General features: G+C 45.2%; 1 protein-coding gene across 3 annotated transcripts in view; it reads left to right on the plus strand.

Moving 5' to 3' along the window:
* Dcbld1 (discoidin, CUB and LCCL domain containing 1) overlaps positions 1 to 27,234 on the plus strand; it is an 81,004-nt gene that overhangs the window by 3,456 nt on the left and 50,314 nt on the right. For 2 of the 3 annotated variants that reach the window (XM_076552469.1, XM_006995334.4), the window contains exon 2: positions 24,663 to 24,875. In XM_076552469.1, the coding sequence (XP_076408584.1) occupies positions 24,707 to 24,875 (169 nt within the window). In that variant the 5' untranslated portion in view covers positions 24,663 to 24,706. Of the gene's footprint in view, positions 1 to 7,271; positions 7,909 to 24,662; positions 24,876 to 27,234 lie in introns of those variants that run through there. The other variant, XM_076552470.1, reaches the window with a different exon arrangement.

Consider the following 27,234-nt stretch of genomic DNA (forward strand, 5'->3'; position numbering starts at 1 on the left):
ATGGCTAGGATGGTCACTGTCACATCTGGCTTCTGTGAGTTGTAAGTGGTTCTCACATCTGTGGGCTTCCAGACTCCTTGGGAGGACAGTTTTCAATATTCATAACTGTAAACCATCCTACTGACTTTAGGACTAGAGATCTGCTCCAGGCTCTCAGTGTATGGGGTCGGATAGTGTCAGGAATGAAATCAGTGCTCTCGGTGCCCTCTGGCTCACTAGCCTGTCTCTCGTGAGAACTTACTATACTTTATTGAACCATTTGTTCATGCAATGGTTCCCCAGTCTCCTGGACCTGCCTGGCTACCAGTATCTGTGGAAGCTTTGCAGCTACAGCCCCCTCATTTTATTTATTCTGGTTTTTGTTGTTGTTGTTTTGGTTTGTTTTTTGACCACAGGGTCAGGCTGTGTGGCCCAGGCATGCCTTTCTAGCTCAGGCTGGCCTCAGATTTGTGATTCCTCTGCCTCAGACTCTAATGTACTAGGATTATAGGCATGGGCCACCACACCATGTTTCCACCAAAATAATTTATGATGCCGGACAATGATGTTATTTGAATTTTTGTGCTGGGGTCTGGTAGCCTCATAAGGCTGCAGTGACTGTTTTATATGGCTGCTGTTTGCCTTTGTGGTGCTTTTATTCTGTTTCTCGAAATCCGTCCGTCCTGCCCAGTGTGCTTGCCTAGCACGGTTCCCTCTTTTGCTTGTTCCCTGGAGTCACTCTGCCTAGGTTCTGTATTTCCATAAACTTTTCACATATCTTGGAACTCCCTCCGTAGACCAGGCTGGCCTCGAACTCACAGAGATCCGCCTGCCTCTGCCTCCTGAGTGCTGGGATTAAAGGTGTGAGCCTCCACTGCCTGGCATTCACATGATTTTTTACTTTTTAGTAATATGACCTATAGCTTGCTCATTTGTATTGATTCTCTTTGTATCAACTTATATACTTGGATTTGGTCCAGCAGCTTTATTACCTTGATAGTAGTTCTGTAGAATAAAATGGCCTTAATTCTTTTTAAGGTATTCTCCACTTCGTCTTCGACAATTTCATACATGTGTGTGATGTTTTGATCATTTTCGCCCCCTGGCCCTGTCTTATTCTCCTCCCACCACCTCCGACCCCCTTCGTTTCCCAGCCAGTTCCCCCCTTACGGTTTTGTTGTTTTAATCCACCGAGTTAATTAGAATTGTTTGCATAAGCCTGGGTGTGGGGTTTAGTAGAGATGGCGAATTTACCAGTACCTACTGAAGAAAAATGACTTCTTTTCCCCAGCAATTCACCAGCCAGTAGTTCCTCAATTAGGGATGGAGCCTCTCTGTTGTCCATCACAGATTGTGTATGGCTCACTCTCGGGCAGGTCTTCTGTGAGTTCCGGGGGGTGACAACCGTGTCATGTCCAGAAGCAGTATTCCACGACCCGTCCCCATCCTCCAGCTCTTACATTCTTTCCAAAATGCCCTTGATTGTTGTGGTGGGATCTAAAAACCCTGATTCTCTTCTCACCAAAATATGTGCATATGGGGAGTACAGATTTCCTCCTGGTGATTTAAATATCCACAGAAATGAAAACAAGCAGTTAATGCTTTGAAGATCAGCTCCTGGATGCTTACAGAGTGCTTTAAAAACCACTTCCCAACTCTTGGCTTATTGCTGTTTGAAGGTCTAGTCTTCATCACTAATTAATATTTGGGTAGACATATGACCTGCTGATATTTGATGTTTTAGGTAAGTGGCTTTTTTAAAGAAGTAAGTACAAGTTTATTCTGGCGCCTTGTGCACCAGGGTGCCTTCCTGCAGACCTTCCCGGATCTTAACCTGTCCAGGGGGCAGTGAGGCTTTGCCAGCCCTACAGGCTCAGCTCCCCATCCCTGGCATCCTTGCCTTGAGCATCTGATAGAGACACTCAGTGACTGTTTCTGAGTCGGACCAAACAGTCTCCTTGTGTTTAGGAGATACTTTCAAACCATTTCCTAATTAGTGCAAAGAGGGTAATAGAGACCTTAATGAAGTTCTTTATGTAGGTACATCCAGCTGCTTCCACTCATTAACGGTGTTTACCAAGCTCAGCTCTCTTGGCATGCTTCTGTGTGTACGGATACCTTTCACACGTGAGCACAGCAGAGAAGGGAATGTGCCTGCAGAACAATCTAGCTACCCAGAGCTCTTGGCTCTGGTGAAATCAATGACTTGCAGTGTTCAGGAACTCCGTTGTACCTCATGTCTTGGAACAAAAAGAGGCCACGCTCGAGGAGTCAGCCACCAAACCGAAGGATGTCCTTAGAGCAGGGTTCGAACTCTGAATAGTGTTCCACACAATTTACTGAATTTTTCATAATTTGAACCCTTTAATTTTGTGGTATAAAACAGGTTTGAAAATCGTGAAAAACTCACACATTGAAAGTAAGACCTCTATCATTTTTGAGGAATTACGGGGTGTAGTCTGTTTGGGGCTTTCATTATTATTGTTTGTTTTGTGACCCAGGCTGGCCTTGAACTCTCCTTTTAGGTAAAGATGACAATCTGATCACCCTGTCTCTATCTTGCAAGTGCTGGGATTAGAGGCATGCACAACCAAGGCTGTTTGTTGTTGTTGTTATGTGTGTGTGTGTGTGTGTGTGTGTGTGTGTGCGCGCGCGCGCGCGCGCCCTATTTTTTCTCTGTACCGACAGCTGGGTGCCTTGACTCTCCCACCTTTCCGATGTGACCGTCAGAGTGGACTTTCTCAGCCATTCCCAAGCCCCAGGCTCCCCTCCCACCCTCTGCTTTCTTGAGAGCACTTGCCCTCTTCGAGTAGAGTGGACCACTCACATTTGTGCGTTTGTCTTGACTGCTACTGGACCATAAGGTCCTTGAGGAGGTTGTGTCTTGAAACAGCACCTGATGCATGCTCAGCAGGGCCGAGTGCTCACTGAGGATGTGAGCCGGCAGTGGAAACTTGCTAAGGTCCAAATCTCACTGGTTGAGAGAGAATCCAAACTGAGACACAGCCAAGTAATGAGATTGCCTGCCCCAGTGGTTGTCAGTCAGGGAACAGTCTGAGAGGATGCATTTGAGTTTGACCCTTGGGACCCGCGTCAGGGAAGGAGAGCACTGACTCTTCGCAGGTTGTTCCCCAGGCTTCCGCATGTATAACGAGGCAAGCATGACCTGCCCTCCCCTGTATATACACCCCAAAATAAATAAATGTGGAAGTACAACTTGCTCCAGTGTGAGACACCTGGCGCTGAGGAGGAAAGGATAAATGTTGCCAGAAAGCAGGAGGATTTTTAAAATTAGACTGTGAAGTAATTTCTGTGGTGGAAGATTCATGCTGATGTCACCTTCCAGGTGTTAATTCCATTCTTTGTATACATTAAAAAAAATGTATAGTTGCTTGTCTTGTGTGACAGGGGACACTTACTTGATGGGAAGAAGAAGAAGAAAACCATGTGGTTTTCTAACTCAGTCTGACTCCGTCTAGAAATGAAGTTGTGCTGGGTGGCAGTGGCACATGCCTTTAATCCCAGCACTCAGGAGGCAGAGCCAGGAGGATCTCTGTGAGTTCGAGGCCAGCCTGGTCTACAGAGTGAGTTCCAGGACAGGAGCAAAGCTACACAGAGAAACCCTGTCTCGGGGAAAAACAAACAAACAAACAAACAAAAGAAATGAAGTTGTGAGTCCTGGTACACTGAATCCGGAACCAAGCCAGACTTGTGTTTTCTTTGGTTGTGGATTTTGTTTTGTTTTGTTTTTTGTTTGTTTGTTTTTGGTGGGTGTGGGGATTGAAGAGGGGGCGCTGTGGGAGAGTGGAGGACGTTCTGGAAGAGTCTCTGGGTCCACGAGTCCAAGCCTGATTATTTTTACCACTACAGAGTTTGGCAGATAACGGCTCCAGATGACTATTTCCTGAGTCAGCGCCTGCCTCAGCTGAGGTTTGGAAGCAAGAGGGGAAAGGTCAAATTCACAAGGGTATCTTCAGGAGCATCTGTAGATAGGACTGTTGAACGGCCTTAGAAAACACTACTGTGTGCCAGCTCTCCATCCCATCCTTAAAGGAGGAAGATTGACTCTCCATCCCATCCTTAAAAGAGGAAGATTGACTTTGGCTTGCGGGTTTAAAGGTTTCAGCCTAAGGTTAATCCACTGGGTTGTTCCTAGACTGCTAGCTTGGGAGACCTGCTCGCCTCAAACCTTACTTCATAAAGTTCCTGTCATTTCCAGTAGGTTGTTAACCTATGAATTCATCCATGGATTCATCCATGGATGAGGGCAGAGCCCTCCTCTCAGCCCACCTCCAATCCTCCTGCACTGGGATCAAGCCTTCCACAACCAGCTCTGATAGACATTGCAGATCCATGCCACAATGACCATGTCTGTGTTCAAGAAAATAGCAAATGTCAACTTGGCCATTCTGGGGTTTGAGAGACCTCCTTTAGGCAGGCAGCAGCAGGAGAGCTGCTGTGAATTAGGCTCTTGCCACCCTGGGAATGGGGGGCGGGGCGAGCTGGTGGCTCCACTGAGATCCACCGATGTGTGCACATTGAGGGCAGCTGTCCTCAGGTCATCTGAGGGTAATAACCAGGCATTGGTGACATTAGCACTGAGGTAAGCCATGTCATGGACATGCATTGTCCAGTGTGTGTGTTTTGTTAAATATTAGATAGAAACAAAATGAGAATACATTGAGCTATATGTAAGAATATATATATAAGCTATGAAGAACCCTAAAATTTATACAGTCCACCATTTTTTCCCCTCAGCGCCCCACCCCCACCCCCCATGTATCTCAGGCTGGCCCTGTGTTGTCATGGAGCTGTGGGTGATCATAACTCCCGATCTTCTTTCTTCCTCCTCAGTGTCGGGATTACAGACATATGTCTCCAGGCTGGTCCTTTTTGTTATTTTGAAACAGGGTCTGGGACTAGAGAGACAGCTCAGAGGTTAAAAGCACTGGCTGCTCTTCCAGAGAGAGGTCCCGAGTTCAGTTCCCAGCACACATGGTGGCTCACAGCCATCTGTAATGAGATCTGGTGCCCTGTTCTGGTGGGCAGGCAGAACACTGTGTACATGATGATGGATGGATGGATGGATGGATGGATGGATGGATGGATGGATGGATAAACAAATAAACGAGTCTTTCAAAAAGGAAGGGGGGGGCAGTCTGCTAGCCCTTGTTGACCTTGAACTTGCAGTGGTTTTTCCATTTCCTCAGTGCTGGCATTATAGGTGTGCACCATTACGATCTCATAGGTTCTGATTTAACTTTTTTTTTTTTTTTTTAAATCTAACTCATTGGTTTTGAGAACTGTTAAAGGAACTGAGATGTAGCAAGATGGAGTCCTTTATCCTGGGTGTATGCCCTTTGTGTATGTAAAGTAGGACATGGGGACGTGGTTTCCAATCCAAATGCCTTCATGTGGTCCCTACTCACACAAGGAAACCATTGTGCACTCCTGTCCAGGGGAGAACTGCTTAAAGAAATTTTGCAGGAACATGATGCCAGAGGGTAATTTATGCAACCAAGCTTTAAATGAACAGTCTTTGTTTTCTCTTAGGGGTAATCACACTTGACTCTTGGAAATCCTAATTAATAGTGAACCATTTGCCTCTATGACACTGTGATAAATTCAAAGTTCAGAATACACAAAGGCCGCGCAGTTTCCAGGACTGTGGAATGATAGGAGTGTTGTAAGGCTTATTTTCCCCCTCTGACCGTGTGCTTCATACCATATTAGAGCCTTTCTCTCTGCCTACTGAGATTCCTTATTTTCTGGTCAGGCAACATTGATTGCTTTCTCTATACACATTATGTATGTCTGTGCTCAAACATTCTTACCCTTTTTCTTGGTGTATTTTCCACAGTTGACTCAAGTAATCCACAAGTTGACACTCATGGGTAGCACCGTGGCACTCTAACTTAGGTCCTGGAGTTTATGCTTTGCTGACTTCCACATCATATCAAGAGTGAAAATGAGTATTAGCAACTTGGCAATACTGGGCTCCAATTTTAGGAGGAGCTGTTGAGGATAAAGCTACCCCAGACTGGGAATTCGAGCACTTTTCACTTTTAAAAGCTTCATTTCAATATCCCTATTCATCTCAAGTGCTCTTTTCCATCTCTTCATCTTGCCAGGGCCGGCGGGATAATTATTCCAAAGAGCTTTTAGAAATGTAACATTTCCAGATCCTGAGTTTTTATCAAGTTCTCCAGGTGATTGTTGGGGCTGGGGCTGGAGGAGCAGCACTTTACCCCCCCCCCCCCCCCCAAGCCTGCCGTTTCCCCGCGTCTTTCAGGAACCACATGATTGGCAGCAAAGTGAAGGACCTCTGTTGGAGGTGAAATAACACCCCAGTAGACTTATTTCCTGAATAATCTAGTAAAGAGTGCTTGAATAATTAAAAAGGAAGGGTAATGATTTCTTATGTCATTTTTATAAGAAATCCTGAATTAAACATGACTATTTCCTCCAGTTTTTGTGCGTTTGAGCTAGAGTCTCAGAGTGTCGCCCAGGATGAGTGTAGAACTTAATATGTAACTTACTTAGTATAGCCTAAGCCTCCCCAGTGCCTAGATGCCGGGTGTGGGCTCCCAAGCCTGGCTCCTCATGTTAATTTCGAGACAGAATACAACTGCTAATGACAAAAGTTGACGTGGACGTCAGTGCCTCCATGGTGCTGCCAGTAACATGCGCCTGGACAGCGTCCTCTGTCTCTGCCTCCAGCTCCTCATGTTTATTTCAGGCAGCTTAGGCCAAGGTGGCTGCTGGGTACGGTGATTCTGTTCGGTGGTCTGTGGGGTCAAACTAGGTTCATACCCCGTCGGCCACACGGGCTGAGTGATCCTGCCCGGAGCTGTAGCTACTTCACCACACACCTTCACACACCTAACGGAAGGGATGTGTGGGAAAGAGGGAATCGGGAACTTCACCTGTGCTTTGTTGGAGTGTGTGCTTGGATATTTGAGGGGTGTGTGTGTGTGTGTGTGTGTGTGTGTGTGTGTGTGTGAAGTGAACCATCATTGTCTATCAAATAGGATTGTCACAAAGTTTAAAATGACATATAACGTAGAGTCCTTATAATATCCTGCCTGTTACCTTGTAGAGTAAGCACATGGTAAATGCTGGGTTTTGGTAAGAACCCCTGCATAATTCTTTTTGTGACCCCACCCCCCACCCCATTTCTGTTTTTGGTCTTACTTTTTGTTCTGATTCTGTTGCTGTTTTAAAACCTTTCTATTTATTTATTATTGTTGGGAAGGAGATGTGTGGAGATCAGGACAACTTTGTGGAATTGGGTTCTCTCCTTCCAACTTTACTTGGGTTCCAGAGTTCAAACTCAGAACATCAGGCTTGCTCAGCAGAGCACCTGTAACCCACTGAGCCATCTCAGGGTCTCATGGAGACTAGGCTGACCTTAAATTTTCTATGTAGCTGATGATGGCCTTGAACTCATAATGTAAGCACTCAACCTCTGTAATCTAGATTAACTCTGTACTTGGTAATATTTGGATATCTAGACTTCATGGAAAAAGTCACTTGAATGTTGTTGGTGTCTTATTTAACATAGAATCAACATTAGGAAGCTTGCATATTCTGGAGCAGTGAGCCCGGGGAAAGTACTGGCTACCAGGTCTAACCAACTGAGTTAATACATCCCTGGGCCCGACATGGTGGAAGGACAGAACCAGCTCCCACAATTTTCCTTTGATCTCTATCCAGAGGCATAATAAAAATTTTTTTTAAAAGAAAGCATATTCTAGAAACAGGAAACACACCTCTCCCCATTTACTTATTTATTTACTTATTTTTTGGATATAGGGTCTCTTGTATGTAATGAGACTCATATAATTCCCTGGAACTCACTATATTAGTCAACATCATCTGGGACCTGGAACTCCTGATATTCCTGACTGAAGAGCTGAGATTGTAGATGTGAGTCTCCGTCCACCACACCCATTTATGCAGTGTTGGGGATCAAACCCAGGGCTTCCTGCCTGCTTCACCATGCCCACTGAGCCACATCTGGCTTATATGCTTGCTTTTATGCTGCCTGCCTGCCTGCTGTTTCTTCTTTTTTATTGTTTTTCAGGCTTTTGAGGCAGGGTCTGGCTGAGATGTCATGCTGGCCTTAGACTCTTCAGCTTCCTAAGTTCTGAGTTACAGACCCCTTCACCACATCTGGCTAAGATTCCTTAATTAGTCTTCAGTTGGAGGTATAGCAACTTGACCATCAATGACCTGATAAGTTAGCTGCTGGTTTGCTTTGAGGTCTTTATTCTGAGTGTCTGTGCAATGTAGATAAAAGAGTTGTCTTTTGGGGCTGGTGAGGTAGATGGCTCAGGGATCTTGCAGAGGATTTGAATTCTGTTCCCAGCTTCCACATGGCCACACACAACTGTCTGTAACTCCAGTTCCAGGAGATTTGATGCCCTCTTCTGGCCTCCCACAGGCACCAGGCACACTGTGGTATACATGCATACACTTGAGCAAAAGATTCATACACATAAAATAAAAATTAAACATTTTTTAAAAGTCGTTTCAGAGGTTTTTTTACTATACAAAAGTTTTCTTTCATATAATTTCATCCATAAAATCAAGAAACTTCTTGCATCTTTTTTTTATTTAATTTGGTTAATGCTTCCAAAGACTTGTAACCTAGTAACATCAGTGGGAAAAGTCTTGTTTTTTAATGTCAAATCACATAGTTCAATTTCGGTATCATTTTTAGAACTCTAAAGGCCAAAAGTCCACTTCTCTACACTGGCCCTTTAACCCCAGAAACCCCATTATGGGATCTCTCTGAACATCTCACTGTGAGAGCCTCATCCAGGCAGTGGCCAGTATATTCCACAGAATTCTGGTCCCAGGAGATGCCCAGTGAAGAAGGCGTTCCCTGGGAACCACTAGAGGCGGCTGTCCCCAATTAGTGCTTCTCTGAGCCCTGTTAGGACATTGACATGGGTGTGGTAAAGCAGGAGGTAGGATTCTGCAAGCTCCTTTGCCGCCTCAGTGCTGGGATCACATGTATGTGCTACCATGTGTGCCCAGCTTGAATTCTTCATGTATGACTGTTGCTATGGCTATTTTTGTTTGTTTTGAGATGGGGTCTGGTGCTGTGTAGCCCAATCTGACTTTGAACTCTTTGGAGGTGATGGTATGACCTCCATGTAAATGTCCCAAATACTAGAACCGGAGACAGTAGTGCTTAGGGATATGCTGACCTGGCATTAAGTAGGCATTGGATACCTACTGGGGAGTGTACTCTAATTTGACTTTCTCAGCAGTTTAAAGCCTTATGCATACATAGCCTCATTTATCTCTACCACACCCTGTTATGGTTGGTAATTTAAAGATGAGGGAAATTGATACCCAGAAGATAAGTGGCTTCTCAACTGAGATCATATAGCCAGTGAGTAATGAATTTGGAGTAAAGTCACCTAATTCAATATCTATAATTTGTTTTAATGGCAGCTGAAAGTATATTTAATTCTCGGGCCAGTGACAGTGGCCCAGTGGGTAAAGGCACTTGCCAGCAAGCCAGACAACCCGAATTAAACCCCTGGAATCCACGTGGTGGAAGGTCAGTTCCCACAGGCTGTCCTCTGACTTCCACACATGTGTTCACAAGCAGAGGGGTAAGTGGAATGTTAATTTTTTTTGTTGTTAGTAGTGTTTTTGTTTGAGACTGAGTCTAGTCTGGCCTTGAACTCCACAATGATTCTCCTACCTTAGTCTTCTAAGTGCTGGAATTACTGGCATGTGCCACCATGAATGCTCGATTTGTTTTTTTTTTTTTATTTAAAGATTTATTTTTAATACTTTAGGTGTTTTTTTTTTTTTTTTTTTTTTTATATGTCAGTGGAGGGGGTACCTGTGGAGGCAGGAGGAGGTGGCAGAGCCTCTGGAACTGGAGTTAAAGGTGCTTGTGAGACATCTGATGTGGGTGCGGGACCAAACTCAGGTCCTTCAGAAGAGCAGCGAGTGCTCTAGCTGCTGAACTAACCCCTCCAGCCCGTGCCCACTTTAAATCCTTAACGTTTTATTGCCTGTGTGCTTGTGTGGTTAGTTGGTTAAAGACAGGACCTTCTTTATGAAGAGACTGGCCTTGAATTCCAGATCCCACTGGCTCTGCCTCCCGAGTGCTGGGGTTTCAGGTCGTACCATCACTGCCAGTCCTGTGCCTGTTTTAATACTCATGATAATCCTATGACATGGGTACCATCCTTATCTCTATACTGTGCCTGAGGACAAGGACACTAAGGTAGGTGTAGGCAATCACTTAAGGCCCCATAGTCAGTGTCAGGCAGGCTTGTGGCAGACTCAGGGTTGTAATCATTGAGCTCTGTCTCCTTTCAAGGATGTGGAAGTAATTAAAGAAGTTAGAAAATGATAGTTGTACTGGGAAGACGAGGGAGAGGAAACCCTGATCAGAAGATCTGAATATATACTTTCTTTTTTTCTTTTTCTTTTCTTTTCTTTTTTCTATTATCAGATTGATACAGTACAAATTCTTACCCTAATAGTGAAATGTTTCTCTGAAGCTTGCCCAGTGATTGAGTAAAACCAAAACTTATTATAAACCACAGTCATCCTAGGGTCCCCCCTGCTATGTAGCCTCCCTGGTTCTGTGGGTTGCAGTCTGATTGTTCTTTGCTTTATATCTAGTATCCACTTATGAGTGAGTACATACCATGTTTGTCCTTCTGGGTTTGGGTTACCTCACTCAGGAGGATATTTTCTAGTTCCATCCATTTGCCTGCAAATTTCATGCTGTCATTGTTTTTCTCTGCTGAGTAGTACTCCATTGCGTATATGTACCACATTTTCTTAATCCATTCTTCAGTTGGCGGACATCTAGGTTGTTTCCAGGTTCTTACTATTACTGCTGTGAACATAGTTGAGCATGTATCTTTGTGGTATGGTTGAGCATTCCTTGGGTATATGCCCAAGAGTGGTATGGCTGGGTCTTGGTTTTGTTTTTCTAGACAGGGTCTCTCTGTGTAGCTCTGGCTGTCCTGGAACTAATTCTGTATGTAGACTAGGCTGGCCTCAAACTCACAGAAATCCTCCTGCCTCTGCCTCCCTAGTGCTGGCATGCACCACTACGCCTGGCATGCAATTTCAGTTAAAAATAAATAAATGGAAATGGTAGCTGCACCTCTCAGCATTCTGGTGTTGGTCAGTGCAACTGTGCAAAGTAATTCGGTGTCTTCCCTCGGCATCTCCCCTGGTAAAGGCGCTCTCACTGCCTGGCTCTCATTAATAGATGCTATGGACTTAATGACATTGATAAGCTTCTTGGACGTGCTGTATAGAGATACTTTGTAATTTTTTTTCTTGCAAATGTGATTTTCTTTTTACTTACTAATGGCACATTTTAATGTAAATAATTGCCCGTGCATTAAGTTAAATGACCTAAAATGAGATTCGAGATACACATTTGCTTGCCTGTGAAACTGTAAGATATCCGGGGTGTTAGATTATTATCACCTTTATAAACAAAGACAAACATCGCTTTAAAAAAATAATTATAGGCCATCCATAAAGTCTCTCCATCATGACTGCCTGTACGTGAGCGGAACAAGGACAACAGTAAACATGCTAATGTGGATGGGAAACTGAAGAGGCCTCAACCCCACACAAAGAACCGCAGGCAGCTAAGGAATCCCGAGAGCTGGAGAAATACTCTTCCCCAAGGAAGAGCAGACCACTCGGTTATCCAAGACCCAGTGTTGAGCCTGGAAAACACACGAACAAAGAACATTGTACATACTAAACGCGTTGTGCTTATGTATTTAGGAATGTATCTATCTATGTGTATAACAACAATAAACGAAAAAGAAGAGTTTGTGGATTTGAAAGAGCAAGGAGAGATATATGGAAGGGTTTGGAAGGAGAAAAGGGAAATGGTGTAATTATATTATAATCTCAAAAAATAAGAGAAATTAAAAACAAAACAAAACAAAAAGGAAAGCAATAGTAGGGCCTGGGAGATGACTGAGTGGGCAAATGGTGTTTGCTGCCAACCCTGGCACCCTGAGCTGATCCCCGGGACCCATATAATGATGGATAGAGAGGACCAACTCCGAAGTTTGTCCTCCGACCTCTACACACACACCATGGCATGTTCTGTTGCCCCCCCCCCTCCAAACATTCACACATGCACACGTTAACACACAGTAATAATAGTTTTAAATTATTTTAAAAGAACTATTGTTAGGAGTAAGCTGTGGATATGGTATTTTTTTTTTCCGTTTAGACAAACTTCTCGTATTCGGAAGGGAGCCGAATAGGAGCGGCGAAGACCACCCACCCCCACAGCACTCGGTGGCCTCTGGAGACCGGAGAGTGACCGAGAGCTAGAGTTGCCACTGGTTTTATTTGTGGCACATTAAAGAATAATAGAGAGTTTGGTTTTAAGGGTCCCTTCCTTTGGGTATGATATACAACTCGAAGCTCTTTAAATATCAGATATGGAGACAACATGGCCGTCGGAAGTCGTTGGTGGTCGTGGAAATGCCTTGCTTGTTTTTTAGATGGTGCACTTCCAGTGAGACTTTCTGTTTGGTACAACTTGGTTTTGATCATTTCTATGGGGGATACTTTTGATTGTTTTTCTTTTTTCATTTCGGGACAGTCTGGTGAAGCGCAGATGGACTCAAGCTCTCTGTGTAACCTAAGGTGCCTAGTGTGCTGGGACTACAGGCATATGTCAAAGCTACTGGGTTTTGTTGTTCGTTTTATGTGGTCCTGGGGAGAGAACCTAGAGTTTCATGCCTATTAGGCCAATCCTCTGCCTGCTGTGTTCTGTTCCCAGCCTCCTTGCTTGGCCTTTCCCCAACTCCCATCTTTTTAATGCATCAAGAAAATAAATTGCTTTGCCTCTCAGTTCTGTAGGATGCAAAGTCCAAGACTGGACCTGTGGCAGAAGGTCAGGGAGTCAGAAAATGTGCTCCCTAGAGAGAAGGATGTAGATCTAACTCATCCTGTGTAAGGACATTCATTAGTACCCCATTCTTTTGTTGTTGTTGTTTTTGGAGACAAGGTTTCTCTGTGAAACAGCCCTGGCTGTTCTGGAATACACTCTGTTCTAGAATAGCCCAGGTTGGTCTCGAACTCACAGAGATCCACCTCTCTCTGCCTTGGATTAAAGGCGTGTACCACCACCATCACCCAGCCCTAGGGACCCACTCTTAGGCTCATGGCCCTAAGTCATTCATTCATTCTCACTTCTTACAGTCTCGCCTCTCAGCGGCGCACTAGGATTCTAACATGAGAGAGACCTGCACAACCATACCATAGCACCCGAGGAGCGGACTGTAGGATTAGCAGAGGGAATCTGTGAGGCCATGATTTGGGCTTTGACAACTGTTGGTAAAGAATGGGAAGAAGTTGGGCCATGCTGTGACTGACCCCAGGGGACCTTTGCGGCTGGGATAGCCATATGGAATTGTCCCCAGCTGGGAGCTGGGGGGTCAGGTTTTCCACCCCTGCGTTGAGAACTCACTGCATTTGAGTTCACCCTGGAAAGGAGGGTAAGACCTTGACAAGACCGAGGATGTTATCAGTCAGTGGAGGCACTGCCAAAGGGCTGAGAACTAAGGACTGATGGAGGGCAGCAGTGACAGACGGGACCTTGGCCAAGCCTTTTTTATTTTTTTACTTCACATGCTTTTAAGCTGAAACAAAATTATGGCCGCATCAGATCACTAGCATTGGTTTTTATACGTGGTAAAAATAGGATCGGAAGGGACCATTAAACAGTTTTGAAGAACTTGGTCACATGTTTTCTAGCTGATAGTTGTGACGTCTTCCAGTACAGTGATAATAGTACCCATTTCTGCTCAGAAACACTGAAGACTGATTAACTGTTCTGTTTGATGGTCACAACTTCAGATTTGCTTTTCTAATTCTCACATGGCCACTTAAGCCCTTCTGCCTTTTTTTTTTTCCACTTTTTTTTTTTTTTTTTTTTTTTTTTAAAGATAGAGTTTCTCTGTGTAGCGCTGGTGTCCTAGAACTAGATCTGTAGACCAAGCTGGCCTCGAACTCACAGAGATCCGTCTGCCTCTGCCTCCTGAGTGCTGGGATTAAAGGCGTGCGCCACCACCATTCAGCTCATTTTTTAAAAAAAAAAATTATACGTTTATTGTTATTGCCAGAGAGGGGTGAGTAGGGGCGTGTCCTGGCATACCTGTAGATATCAGAGGACAACTTTGGAGTCCTGTTCTTCCATGTTTACGTGAGTTCTGGGGATTGACCTCAGCTCATCAGACTTTTGTCTCAAGCTCCTGTACCTACTAAGCCAGTGGTTCTCAGCCTTCTTAATTCTGTGACTCTTCAGTACAGTTTCCCATGCTGTGGTGACCCCCCTCCCCCCACCCCCTCAAACAAAATTATTTTATTGCTACTTCATAACCATAATTTTGCTCTTGTTATGAATTGTAATGTAAACAACTTTGCTTTCCTATGTGTGGTCTTAGGCGACCCCTGTGAAAGGGCCATTCACTCTCAAGGGGTCTCGACCCACATGTTGAGAACCGCTGCGCTAAACCATCCTCCTGTCAGCCTTGCTTCTCCTGGCTGCACACGAAGCCTAGTTGATGCTGGACGACCGACAGCAGTGTGTATGAGAGTATGGCTCTCAGGCCCGCCGTAGAATTAGTGATGCCTTGGGAATCTGGCCGCCTCACCACCAGACAAAGAGCGTGGTGATGACTGCGAGCTTGCCTTTGTGGTTGAAAAGACTGCAGTCATCAAGAGCTCACTTGATCTTAGACATGGGAAGCAGTTTTCTCACGCCCACACTTGGTGATTGTGTGCGTGGAGACCTGTCGTAACTTGAATATTCGAACATAATGAACTCGTGTTTCTAGAAGTGGTTTCACTCTCCCAGAGTTTCAGAGCCCTCTTTCCCAAATTACTGGTTGGAGCTCATTGGTAATGGAGGTTCAGGGGGCAAAACCAGTATGCTGTCCGTGAGCTGCCCATCGATAGAATCAAATGAGGAGCATGGCAGTGGGTTACATCTAATGGAAGAATCGATCGATAAAGTTTTTGGGTGGTTTATACCCAGGTGCATACTTTCTGACCTGGGCTGTGGTAAATCCATATGGGTCATAATCAAATAGACTTCTGTTTTTACTCTAGGGAGTAGTACATAATCAGCCTGGAAGTGTGTGTGCAAATAGTCACTGCGCATCACCCAAATAATTCTCCTACCAGTATAAACCCATGAAAAGCTTTGTAGGTTTATGTTTGTAGTGTATGTTTATGTGGGTTTGTGCATAGGAATGCATGTGCATGTCCATATAGAAGACATACCTGCGTCATGTCTTCCTCATTGTCCACCTTTTGCAAAGATAAGTAGTTCATTTACTTAATTCTTAACAATTTTGTACATTTACTTTGTTTATTCACCCCACCGCGTGTGCGTCCGTCCGTCCGTCCGTGTGTGTGTGTGTGTGTGTGTGTGTGTGTGTCTGTGTGTGTCTCTGTGTGTGTGTGTGTGTGCGTGTGCGTGGGTGCGTGTGTGTCCCACTAAGTTTAACTGGGTTAGCTTGCATGAGCGTGGGTGTGGGGGTTGTTTACTGTCCCGTAGGTTTTTTTTTAACCGGTGGCTATACCACTGAAGAGAAATGGTTCCCCGTCCCCTAGCAGCCATCACTTGCCGGTAGCTCCTTACCCAAGAGTGGGGCTTCACAAATCCCTCCGCTGTTCATACTGGAATGTTGATGGACGCCATCTTGGGCAGATCTTGTGTAGGTCACCACAGCTGTTGTGAGTTCACGATGACAACACAACCACCATGTCCTGTCCAGAAAACAGCCTCTTGCAGAATTCTCTCCATCCTCCAGCTCTTCCATTCCACCCCCCCACCCCCCTACCCCCGCGCCCCACTCCACTATGCTTCCCAAGCCTTGGTGGGGGTGTTGACACAGTTTCTGATTGGGGCAGCACTAATCTATAGGTAGAATATTTAGAAAGAGGTTTGACCAGCTGTCAGTTGAGCGGAACAGCAATAGTATTCCCACACCCTCCTACCATTGTCCCATGGCTTGGACTATGACCTCCTCGTTCATGGGCTTTTGACCAGGTTTACAGTACCAGCCCCCTCACTGTTTGAGACTCTCACTGAACTTGGAGTTCATCCATCCAGCTAGGCGCCAATTGAGCTGCAGGGATCCATCCACCCAACACTGGGATTGCAGATAAGAGCCACCATACCCAGCTTTTAGTCAGCTGCCAGGGATCTGAACTCAGGTCCTTGTGATCGCACAACAAGCTCTTTATCGACTGAGTTATCTCCCCAGCCACCAAGTTTTCGTCATAAGCCTTTCAGTGTTGTAGGTCTGAGTCCATACTAGTATCTCTTCATTCTTTTTTCCCTGTTCGTGAAGCATGTATCTCATCAAAGGGAGAGAGCTGTTTAAGGAAGTTACTGTTTTCCTTTCCTAGCGGGAGGAACTAGAATAGACTAAATAGAAAGTTTGCTCCTGTAGACAAGGATTTAGGATTCAGCTTATTTAGAAAATAACTCGTATCCATCTTCCTGAATAGCCAGCGTTAGAGGCGACAAGGCATAGCCACCATTCTTAGTCGTAGATAGGGTAGATAGTAAGTCCACATTTGGGGCTTTGGACTCACAACTTTACTCCCAAGAATTACTCAAGGCTGGGATGCAGCTCAGTTGGCAGCGTGCTTGCCTAGGGTGCACAAAGCCCTGGGTCCATCCAAGTGCTAGCACAAACCAGGCAGAGGGATGCACACCTATAATCCCAGCACTGAGAGGTAGAAGCAGGGGGATGAATGTAAGAGCATCCTCAGCTATATAGAGTTTAAGGTTAGTCTAAGATATGTGAGACTCTCAAAAAAATGACTTGTTAATATCTCATCCCCTCATGACTGTGAACTCCTTAAAGCAAGAGCAAGAGCTGCATGGTTCCTTGCTGCTGCATGACTTTTTTTTTTTTTTAATGACATTTGAGCTTATGGGTTTACAGAGAGGTTTTGCTATCTATATGGTTGGCGCTAAAAGTAGACTTAATTGTTACAAAGACTGTTAGGTGAATTTGGTCTTTCTCTGTTACTCTTCTGATGCGGTTGCATTGAGAAGAGAAGGGTCTGGTGAGGGGGCTCAGCAGGTAGAGGTTGCTGAGCTTGATGATGTGAGTTTGAGCCTTGGATCCCACATGATGGAAGGAGAGAACTCCAAAAGGTGTCCTCTGACTTCAGTACCACAGCAACCATGGCATCAATCAATCAGTCAATCAATATAAAATAACTTGTAAAAATTTAAGAAGATAAATGCATAATAAACAAGATGAAAATCACTTGGAAACTTATACCACACATCCATATTATGTATTGTGTACACACACACACAGATACACACAGATACACACACACACACATACACTTTTAAAACAAGGTCTCCCTCAAACTTACTATGTTGCCAAGGATGGCTTAGAATTCCTAATCCTTCTGCTTCTACTTCCCGAGTACTGGGATTGCAAGCATGCGCTATACCATGCTCAGCTTAACCTTAACATTTTTTTAATGCTTATTTATTTTATATATGTGTGGGCATACACACCACGGTTCTTGTGAGGAGGTCAGAGGATAACTTGGGGGAATTGGTTCTCCCAACATGGAACCCAGGTCCTCAGTTTTAGCAGCAGACAGGAATTCTCTGTGTAACAGCTGTCTGGAACAACCTGGCTGTCCTGGAACTCACTCTGTAGACCAGGCTGACCTTGAACTCACAGAGATCCTCCTGCCTCCGCCTCCCAAATGTTCAGAGGGAAAGCACTTCTGTGCACAGATCACTTTGAGAGTTCTGACGGAATAGCTTTACAACCTGAATTTTAATTCCTGAGACCCACATGGGGGAGGGAGAGAACGGACTCCTAAAAATTGTTCCCTGATCACCACACGTGTGCCTCGGCACATGACTACCCACACACATTTCCACAAGTAAATAAATAAATGTAATATGATTTTACTTCTCACTGTATATAACCCTGGCTGGCCAGAACTCTCTTTGTAGACCAGGCTGGCCCCAAACTCACACAGAGCTCCAGCTGCCTCTGCCAACTAGTGCTGGGATTAAAGGTATATGCCACCTACACCCAGCCATGGTATTTTCCATAAAATATAATGTCCATTTTACTTTTCCCAGAATATGATTCTTCTATCCACATGATACCAGCTCTGTACATAGGCTTTTGTAAAAGGCACTGGCGGGCTAGCACCGGCAGTTCTAAGTCTTAAGGGGTGTGTGGTCCTTGTGAACAACCTTGCGGTGAATGGCACGGCCCTCATTGGGTCTCATGTAGCCCAGGCTGACTCAGGCTTGTGTATCTGTGGCTAGCCTTGAACTCCCAGTCCCATTTTCTTGTAAATTGTTTAAAGAGAATGATTGGTCCTTTTCGAAATGCAGCTGCTGCCCTGGGCAGTTGGCAGAACTTAGCTCTCTGGTGAAGGGACCACCGAGAGATAGATACTCTGTGGTGGATTGGCAGTTTCCGGGCCGGGGACGGGAAGGAAAGATTCTAGTTTAGTCATCCTGGGTTTGGCAATTGAATTCCAGTTCAAAGGAAGGAAAAGATAAATATTTTGTTGCAGATGCTTTTGAAGAGCGGACAGATCCCCTGCCGCCGCGAGGCTTCCTCCTTCCCTTTCTCCTCTCTCCTTTGAAGTCAGGCAGGTGGCTCCAGCTCTCTCTGCCTGGGAGATCGACCCCAACACTTCTGTGGAATTTAATCATAAAGTTTTGATTTTATTGGTTTCCTTACACATGGGCTTGATTACATTTCTGTTTCACCGGGCTGGCGACTGAGCTCAGAGCCTTGAGACAAGCATGGGCTGGAGACTGAGCTCAGAGCCTTGAGACAAGCACGTTACCACTGAGCTACATCCCTTCCCATTTTTATCAGTTTCCGCTGTGCACGCTTCCCAGCGAGTCGGGACAGCCCTCTCCCTTCACCTTGCCTCTCCCCGTTTGTGTTAAATGTTTTAAGACAAATCTTAAACCGCTTGCCACTTCAGCCCTGCCTAAGTCGGTGGGTGCCTGTAGAAATGCTACTTTTTCTTCCTTTTATTGACTCTTTCCTTTCTTGGACAGGGTTTCATGTAGCCCATGATGACCTTGGATTTACTTTGTAGCTGAGAATGATTTGAGTTTCTGATCCTCTTGCCTCTACCTCCCAAGTGTTGGAAGACAGATGTGTGCCCCCATCCCTGATTTTAGGGTGCTGAAGGTGGGATTCAGGGCTTCTGTCGTGCTCTGGAAGCTATCAACTGTGCTGCAATCCATAGGCCCTTATGTAACTTCATTACCACATCACAGCTCATAAAATTAGTTAGCGATTTCTTGATATTACTCTAACAAGAGTGTTTTTCCAAGACTTATTTCATTTGTGTGTGTGTGTGTGTGTGTGTGTGTGTGTGTGTGTGTGTGTGTGTGTGTCTGTAAGTATATGCATTGGATGCAGGTGCCTCCAGACTCAGAAGAGGGAGTCTGATCCCCTGGAGCTGGAATTACAAGTGATTGCAAACTGACGTGGGTGTTGGGAACTGAACTCAGGTCCTCTGAAAGGACATAAAGCCATTTTAATCACTGAACTTCCTCTGCAGCCCCAACAGTGATCTTTTTAAAGGGTTTTATAAGGTTAATGTTTCAAGTGGGAGCCACAGACTTTTTAACCTGCCTTCTTTTCTTTCATTTTCTTTTCTTTTCTTTTCTTTTTTTTTTTCTCTGAGACTAACTCAAGCCGGCTTCCTGGTCCTCCTCCAATCCCACAGCCAACTAGGTTACTTACCCGTGCCTGGCTAAACTGATAGATTTTTGTTTGTTTGTTTGAAGATAGGGTTTCTCTGTGTAAGAGCTCTGGTTGACCAGGCTGGCCTTGAACTCACAGAGTTCCGCCTGCCTCTGCCTCCTGAGTGCTGGGATTAAAGGCGTGCACCATCACTGCCTGGAAAATTGATAGATTTGTAAGCAGCTCTGCCTTCTTGTCTGTGACTCAGGAAGAGGTTCTGGCAGTGAGGGTCAGGATGAAGCTGTGGGACGCCTGACTTTTTTCCTGTATGTTTGCAGGCAGTAGTGTCTCGTTTGGCACATGATGCTGTCTGTCGCCATTTTTGTCTCATAGTTTTCCGTTTTGAGGCTCAGTCATTTGAAGTCAGCAAAACTGTAGAAAGACAGTGGATGAATTTGTTGACTCAATACAGATAAGCTGATAGCAGCATTTGCCGCCGAAAATCCTACAGCCCACTTTCAGAAGCGGGAGAAAGAGTGCAGCCTCCCCCGAGCTTTACTGGCATTTTAGTGAATCCACGCTGCTTGTGCAGTGCAGATTTTCATCCTGAGAATGGGAAGAGAAATCTTCCCAAGGAGGTTCAGGTCCCTCTACATAGCAACGATGGGAATGTCTGGGGCAAATATGCCCATTTGCAGCACCACTGGGTGACAAAGTTCCCCTGGGCTTAAGAGCATTAAAGACTGGAAAGGAATAAAATGGGGGCTTTGAATGAAAATGATGCCCTGGGGTTTCTCATTGTCAAATCATCACCACTCTTTTTTATTTTAATGCCGAATGCCCTTTATTGAAGGAGGGAGGAGGTCTTAAATACAGGCTTACAGCACAATGGGAGAACCCCGGAGGGCAGATGTTTTACAATCTTGCATCTAAGGTGTTAATGCCTAATATGCATGATACACAGACAAAGAACTTCCCTTAAGCATTCAGGAGGGTGGAACCCGGCAGAGGATTAGCATAGGGAGGATATCAAGGTCAAGGGCAGCAAGCAAGGCAACAGTTACCCAAAACGGGGGCCAGGGCCCTATACGTCCCTCTTTTATGAGCTTCTGACTTAGGTTGTGTGAGACGTCAGCAGGTCACCTTACCCGTCATGGAGAGGCCTTCCCAGGCCACACAGGCGCTCTGTCTTAGGTTGTCGTCACTACTCTCTAAAAGATGAAAATTTTTAACATAATAATCATGTTGAGGTTGATTTATACAATTGCTCCTTGTTTTATTTTTAAGTAACTTTAAATAGGGTCTGATGATATAGCCCTGGTAGGCCTAGAGTTAATTGTGTAGACAAGGTTGATCTTGAATTTGCATCCATCTTCCTGCCTCTGCCTCTGTAGTGTGGAGGTGATAGGTATGAGCCATACCCAGCTTGTTCCTCATTTTATATTAGTGTGTTTTGTTTTGTTTGCGGTGGGGTATTACTGCATAGCTCAGGCTGGCTTTGAACTCCTGGTCTTCTGCCTTAGCTTCCAGGATGCCAAGCTGCATGCACCACCATGCCCTCCAGTTCTATGTTCCTAAATTCTTTTTTCTTAAAAACTTGCTGTTATGTGTGAATAAAGTACCTCCTTTTTGTGCACGTGTGTGTGTGTGTGTGTGTGTGTGTGTGTGTGTGTATGTGTGTGTGTGTGTATGTGTGACAACTTTGAAGAATCAATTCTCTTCTTCCACCATGGCATCTGAGGGTAAGCTCAGGTCCTCCAGCTTGCTTGGCCCTTTACACAAAGCCTTCTTAGCAGCCCTGTGTTATCTTGAAACATTTTTACATCCTCTTGTTAGAGAAGAATTGTGCAGACTGAAAAAGAACACATTCAAATGGCCAGCAGCAACACAGCTTCTTGGTGGCTGTGAGGTTTAGTTGACTGTGGAGTGGGTTGTTATGTGTGGTTGTTTGTTTTCACACTTGTTAACCCCGGGTTGTTTTTTTTCTGGATGTTCAAAATCAACCCACAATGGTAGGACAAGGAATAAAAATGAATAACAGAGATCCAAGGTGCTTACCTCCTTTAAAAGGACAGGAATCATTTCTCTAGACCCATGAGAGTATCTGCTCATGTGATTGACATGACTTCTAGTTTTCTGGAGAAATCATACATTTAGTTTTCTGTTAAAACCTTTGAAAGCGGACAAATAATTCAAAGCCCTATTTACTATATGCCATTGAATAATACGCCTCTCCCAAGTATAACTTTTAATTTTATACTTGTAACTGCTCAAGAGCCCAGGGAATTCAGCTATCACCCCAGAGTTGACAACCAAAGTGATGCCTTGTGTTCACCTCCCTGTCTGCATCAGCCTTAGCCTTCCGGTCACTTGGACTCAAAACATCCAGTACTTTGTCTCCCCGTGGCTTTCCTAGGTAGCTGTGTAAGCCCCTTCTTGCTTCCCGCTCTCAGCCGTCCTCTGTCGGCTTCTTCCCTCCCTCCGTCTTAGAGCAGGATCCAGCTAGGCTAATCTTCTTGATAACTGTTTTGTTTGTTTGTTTCTGTGTTTTGAGGCAGGGTCATAATGCATAGCCCACGCTATCTTTGAACTCACTGTGTAGCTCAGGTTGGCCTTGAGTTCCTGGTCCTCTGGCCTCAGCATCCTGAGTGCTAGAATTTAAGGTGCGCTTTACCACACATTGTTTCTCATATTCTTTCATTAACTCCATACTCAGGAAGTTCTGTACTCTGCCTAAATCTCTAGGTTTCAATGGTGTTTTTTTAATCATCACAGTCTGACGTTTTCCTGTGGCACTGCCTCACCTGTTGTTCCACCAAGACCGACCTGCTTCCGGTCAAGCCCTCCTTCCGGTCAAGCCCTTCTTCCTGTCAAGTTCTCCTCCTGGCCCTCAGCATTGGCTGCTGATATGGCATGGGTTCTGGAGTTATGCAGCACTTTTAAAGTGTCTTTCCTCTGTTAATCATTTGGGGTAGAAACTGCAGAGTAGGCAGGAAAGATCTAGAGTAAAGGAAGAATTTGGGTGAACCCTGCTCGATGGGGAAAGGCCTGGGAATGAAGAGCTATCCAGATTCCAGTGGAGCTTTCTCCCCGGCAGAGAGCCATGGCATGGAAACTCTGGTTTTACCGCCTCAGAGAATTCCTACAGATTCCTTAAAGATTTCTTCCTTCCAGCTGCCAGAGATTCTTCCTTTCTTCATTTGTTTGGGTCTTTGTTTTGTTTAATTTGGTGTTGGAGAGTGAATCCGTTTCATGTATGTTAGGCAAGCTCTACCCACCGAGCTCTGGTTGGTGATGCTCTCCCGCACCAACCTCAGCTGATGTGTGGCCCAAATGCAGTGTCATTCATTCGCCTTGCAGCTGGCTTGGTTCACGTGCCATTAGTTACATGTGTCCTGTCATTCATTTGGTTACTCATCAGCTGGCCCAATCTGTTGTTTAATTGGTGGACTTCACTATTCAAAATAATCTAAAGTAACTTCTTGTTTTAGCAAGTTACTCATAAAATTCGTGAAAATGCGTTCTCTTTCCTTTCTTCTTCATGTTCCTTTTTTAAGCATTGTGTTTAGGCTTCTTGATACAGCACATATCACCTAGAACAGTGGTTCTCAACCTGCGGTCATGACCTTTTTGGGGGTCCCATGTCAGATATCCTGCATGTCAGATGTTTAGATTATGATTCATAACAGTAGCAAAATTACAGTTATGAAGTAGCCACGGAAATACTTTAATGATTGGCGGCCAGCACAACAAGAGGAACTGTATTAAAGGGTCACAGCACTAGGGAAATTGAGAATGACTGATTTAGAATTACAGTTGTTAATGAGAGACCCAAGTTCTGTAAAGTGGCCCTTGCTGGTTTTGTATGATTCCCCAGTAGTTAATACCATGTCTAGCTTATTCTGAGTACTCCACACAGTAAAACCTTGATGTTTTCTGATACCCTGAGTCTATGAGAAATCTCAGGATCTGTGACTGTCGCAGTAATTAAGACATAAATATGGAATGGTTGTTCAGCTAAGAGATTTGTACCTAAACAGAATCCTGTCTGTATTAGTCTACGTTCTAATGGGAGCGTCTCTTATGCATTATTTCACTCAGCGGGACCACTCTGAAGTAAGTTATAAATTATTCTTCATGGGCTTTAGGGTGGCTTGACAAATGTGTGACAAGAGGCCAAGGCCTTTTGAGCGAGTTTAGATGGGCAGGTAGATGGATGACAAGGAAAACAAATGGTGTGTTTCCTCAGGGCTGCGCATTCCAATTCAGAGTACGAAACACCTGACCCACCACGTTCAGTAGGTGAACCTGGGAACCAAAGACGAAACAACTTGAAATGAGATGCAGCTGCATAATTCATTTTCACTCTTCGTTCCTTAGCCCTTCCTTCTCTCAGGGGGGAAAAAAAAAGAAAGAAACACTTGACTTGGAGAGTGGAGAAGACTCTTTTTTTTTTTTTTTTTTTAATTGAAGCATTTTATTTATTTTATTTTACAATACCATTCAGTTCTACATATCAGCCACGGGTTCCCCTATTCTCCCTCCTCCCACCACCTCCCCTTACCCCCCCAGCCTACCCCCATTCCCACCTCCTCCAGGACAAGTCCTCCCCCGAGGACTGCGATCAACCTGGTAGACTCAGTCCAGGCAGGTCCAGTCCCTTCCTCCCAGACTGAGCCAAGTGTCCCTGCATAAGCTCCAGGTTTCAAACAGCCAACTCATGCAGCGAGCCCAGGACTTGGTACCACTGCCTGGATGCCTCCCAAACAGATCAAGCCAATCGACTGTCTCACTTATTCAGAGAGCCTGATCCAGCTGGGGGTCCCTCAGCCTTTGGTTCATAGTTCACGTGTTGTGGAGAAGACTCTTGATCTTGGTAGGAATCGATTGCACTTAATATTTCCATTCTTTCTTCTTTACCAGGTGATGGCTGTGGGCACATAGTGACCTCTCAGGACAGTGGCACAATGACATCTAAGAATTATCCAGGGACTTATCCCAATCACACCGTGTGTGAAAAGATCATCAGCGTCCCGAAGGGGAAAAGGCTCATCCTGAGGTTGGGAGATTTGAACATTGAGTCCAAGACCTGCGCTTCCGACTATCTTCTCTTCACCAGTCCAACAGACCAGTACGGTAAGGAAGGAGGCGTGGGTTCCCTGAGTGTGGAGGAATGGAGCTGAGAGACCAGTACGGTAAGGAAGGAGGTGTGGGTTCCCTGAGTGTGGAGGAATGGAGCTGAGAGACCAGTATGGTAAGGAAGGAGGTGTGGGTTCCCTGAGTGTGGAGGAATGGAGCTGAGAGACCAGTATGGTAAGGAAGGAGGTGTGGGTTCCCTGAGTGTGGAGGAACGGAGCTGAGAGACCAGTATGGTAAGGAAGGAGGTGTGGGTTCCCTGAGTGTGGAGGAATGGAGCTGAGAGACCAGTATGGTAAGGAAGGAGGTGTGGGTTCCCTGAGTGTGGAGGAATGGAGCTGAGAGACCAGTATGGTAAGGAAGGAGGTGTGGGTTCCCTGAGTGTGGAGGAATGGAGCTGAGAGACCAGTATGGTAAGGAAGGAGGTGTGGGGGTTCCGTGAGCATGGAAGAACGGAGCTGAGAGACCAGTATGGTAAGGAAGGAGGTGTGGGTTCCCTGAGTGTGGAGGAATGGAGCTGAGAGACCAGTATGGTAAGGAAGGAGGTGTGGGTTCCCTGAGTGTGGAGGAATGGAGCTGAGAGACCAGTATGGTAAGGAAGGAGGTGTCGGGGTTCCCTGAGTGTGGAGGAATGGAGCTGAGAGACCAGTATGGTAAGGAAGGAGGTGTCGGGGTTCCCTGAGTGTGGAGGAATGGAGCTGAGAGACCAGTATGGTTAAGGAAGGAGGTGTGGGGGTTCCGTGAGTGTGGAGGAACGGAGCTGATAGAAAGGCTCGCGGTCTGTTGGTTAGTAGCACAGCCCGGCAGGAGAGGAAGCAAAACTTGCCGTGTGTAAACTCTCTGCAGGGTAACGTAGATCCACCTGCTTCATAAACTGAAACAGTATGGGAATTATTAAATGTCTGCCCCGTGTGTCTCAGAAGATTGGTTTGAATGTCTGCCTTGCTGGAAACCGAATCGGAAGTGTGGCATTCAGCCGACACGTACATTCATTTATTTGTCCATTACTTACTGAGTAGTGACTGTGATTCAAATGTTCTATGAAGAGCTGAGTTATAGTCAGTGAACAAACAAAATTCCTCTCATGGAGATTACCCCTGGAGAAAAGACAACTGTGTTTATAACATGACAGGTGGTGAGTAAGAAAAAGGAAGAATCTTACAGCGGGGGAGAGCCTGTTTTCTGATCATTTCTTTCAGTGGGGTGGTCAGGCAGGCCCTTCCCGTATGGGCACACTGGAGCAGAGACAGGTGAACTAAGGGAAGGGACTCTCGGGTAAGAACGAAGTCAGAAGGGACAACAGTGTTAAGGGAATTTTCCCAATGACCTTTGAAATTCACTTTCTTGTGCTATGAGTACTCTGTTTATGCCTGAGATAATCGAGATAATCGTCCGTGGTGGTTAATATCGACGGTCAACTTGACAGACTGTAGAATCTTACCTTGCTGACAACTTTCTGAGTATGAAAATTCCTTGAGGTGGGAAGACTCACCCAAACTACACACTGAATAAAAAAAAAAGAGCATCTGGTACGGTCTGCTTCTGGACTGTGGGTGCCATGTGACCCGCTGCCTCCCACTTCTGCGGTCAGATTTCCCTTGAACTGTGGGCCAGAAGAAACCCTTTCTCCTTTAAGTACTAAAAACAAACTCTTGACCAAATCTGTCATCTACATCTTTAGATTCTTAAGTTTTTTTGAAACAAGGTTTCTCTGCACAACAGTCTTGGCTGTCCTGGAACTCACTCTGTAGACCAGGCTGGCCTTGAACTCACAGAGATCCACCTGCCTCTGCCTCCTGAGTGCTAGGATTAAAGGCATGTGTGCCACCACCACCCGGCTGGATTCTTGACTTTTTTTGAGACAGGGTCTCATGTAGTCCAGGCTTGTCTTGAACTCACTGTAGCCAAGAGTGATGCATCTATTTCTATAGCAATGGAGCACTGGGATTATAGGTATGAACTGACACGCCCAGGTTATCTGGTGCTAGGGATCGAACCCAGGTCTTCATGCATGCTGGGTAAGCATGCTACCAAATGAGCTATATCTCCAGCCCTTGGTTCTTTAGTTTTTTTAAGAAGTGGATTCTTTACTAGGAAATGGGTACTGAATTGTGATTTGTTATAGTGATAAAAGATAATTATTCCTCTTTAAAGTTTTTCTTTATAAAGTTGTGTTCATCTTTTACGAACAGGATTTATGTTCTTAGAAATGAGCATGTTTGGTGTATGTTGGACACAAGTAGCCATTACACACAATTTCTAGAATGCCCACATGCATTCTTGGGTAAATTATTAATTCCTTAGTCTACAGATCTAGGGAGCCACCCTGAGATTTGGTAACGACATCAGGACTACACAA

This window comes from Peromyscus maniculatus, chromosome 16 (assembly GCF_049852395.1).
Source record: "Peromyscus maniculatus bairdii isolate BWxNUB_F1_BW_parent chromosome 16, HU_Pman_BW_mat_3.1, whole genome shotgun sequence".
In the NCBI taxonomy this organism is placed as follows: domain Eukaryota; kingdom Metazoa; phylum Chordata; class Mammalia; order Rodentia; family Cricetidae; genus Peromyscus; species Peromyscus maniculatus.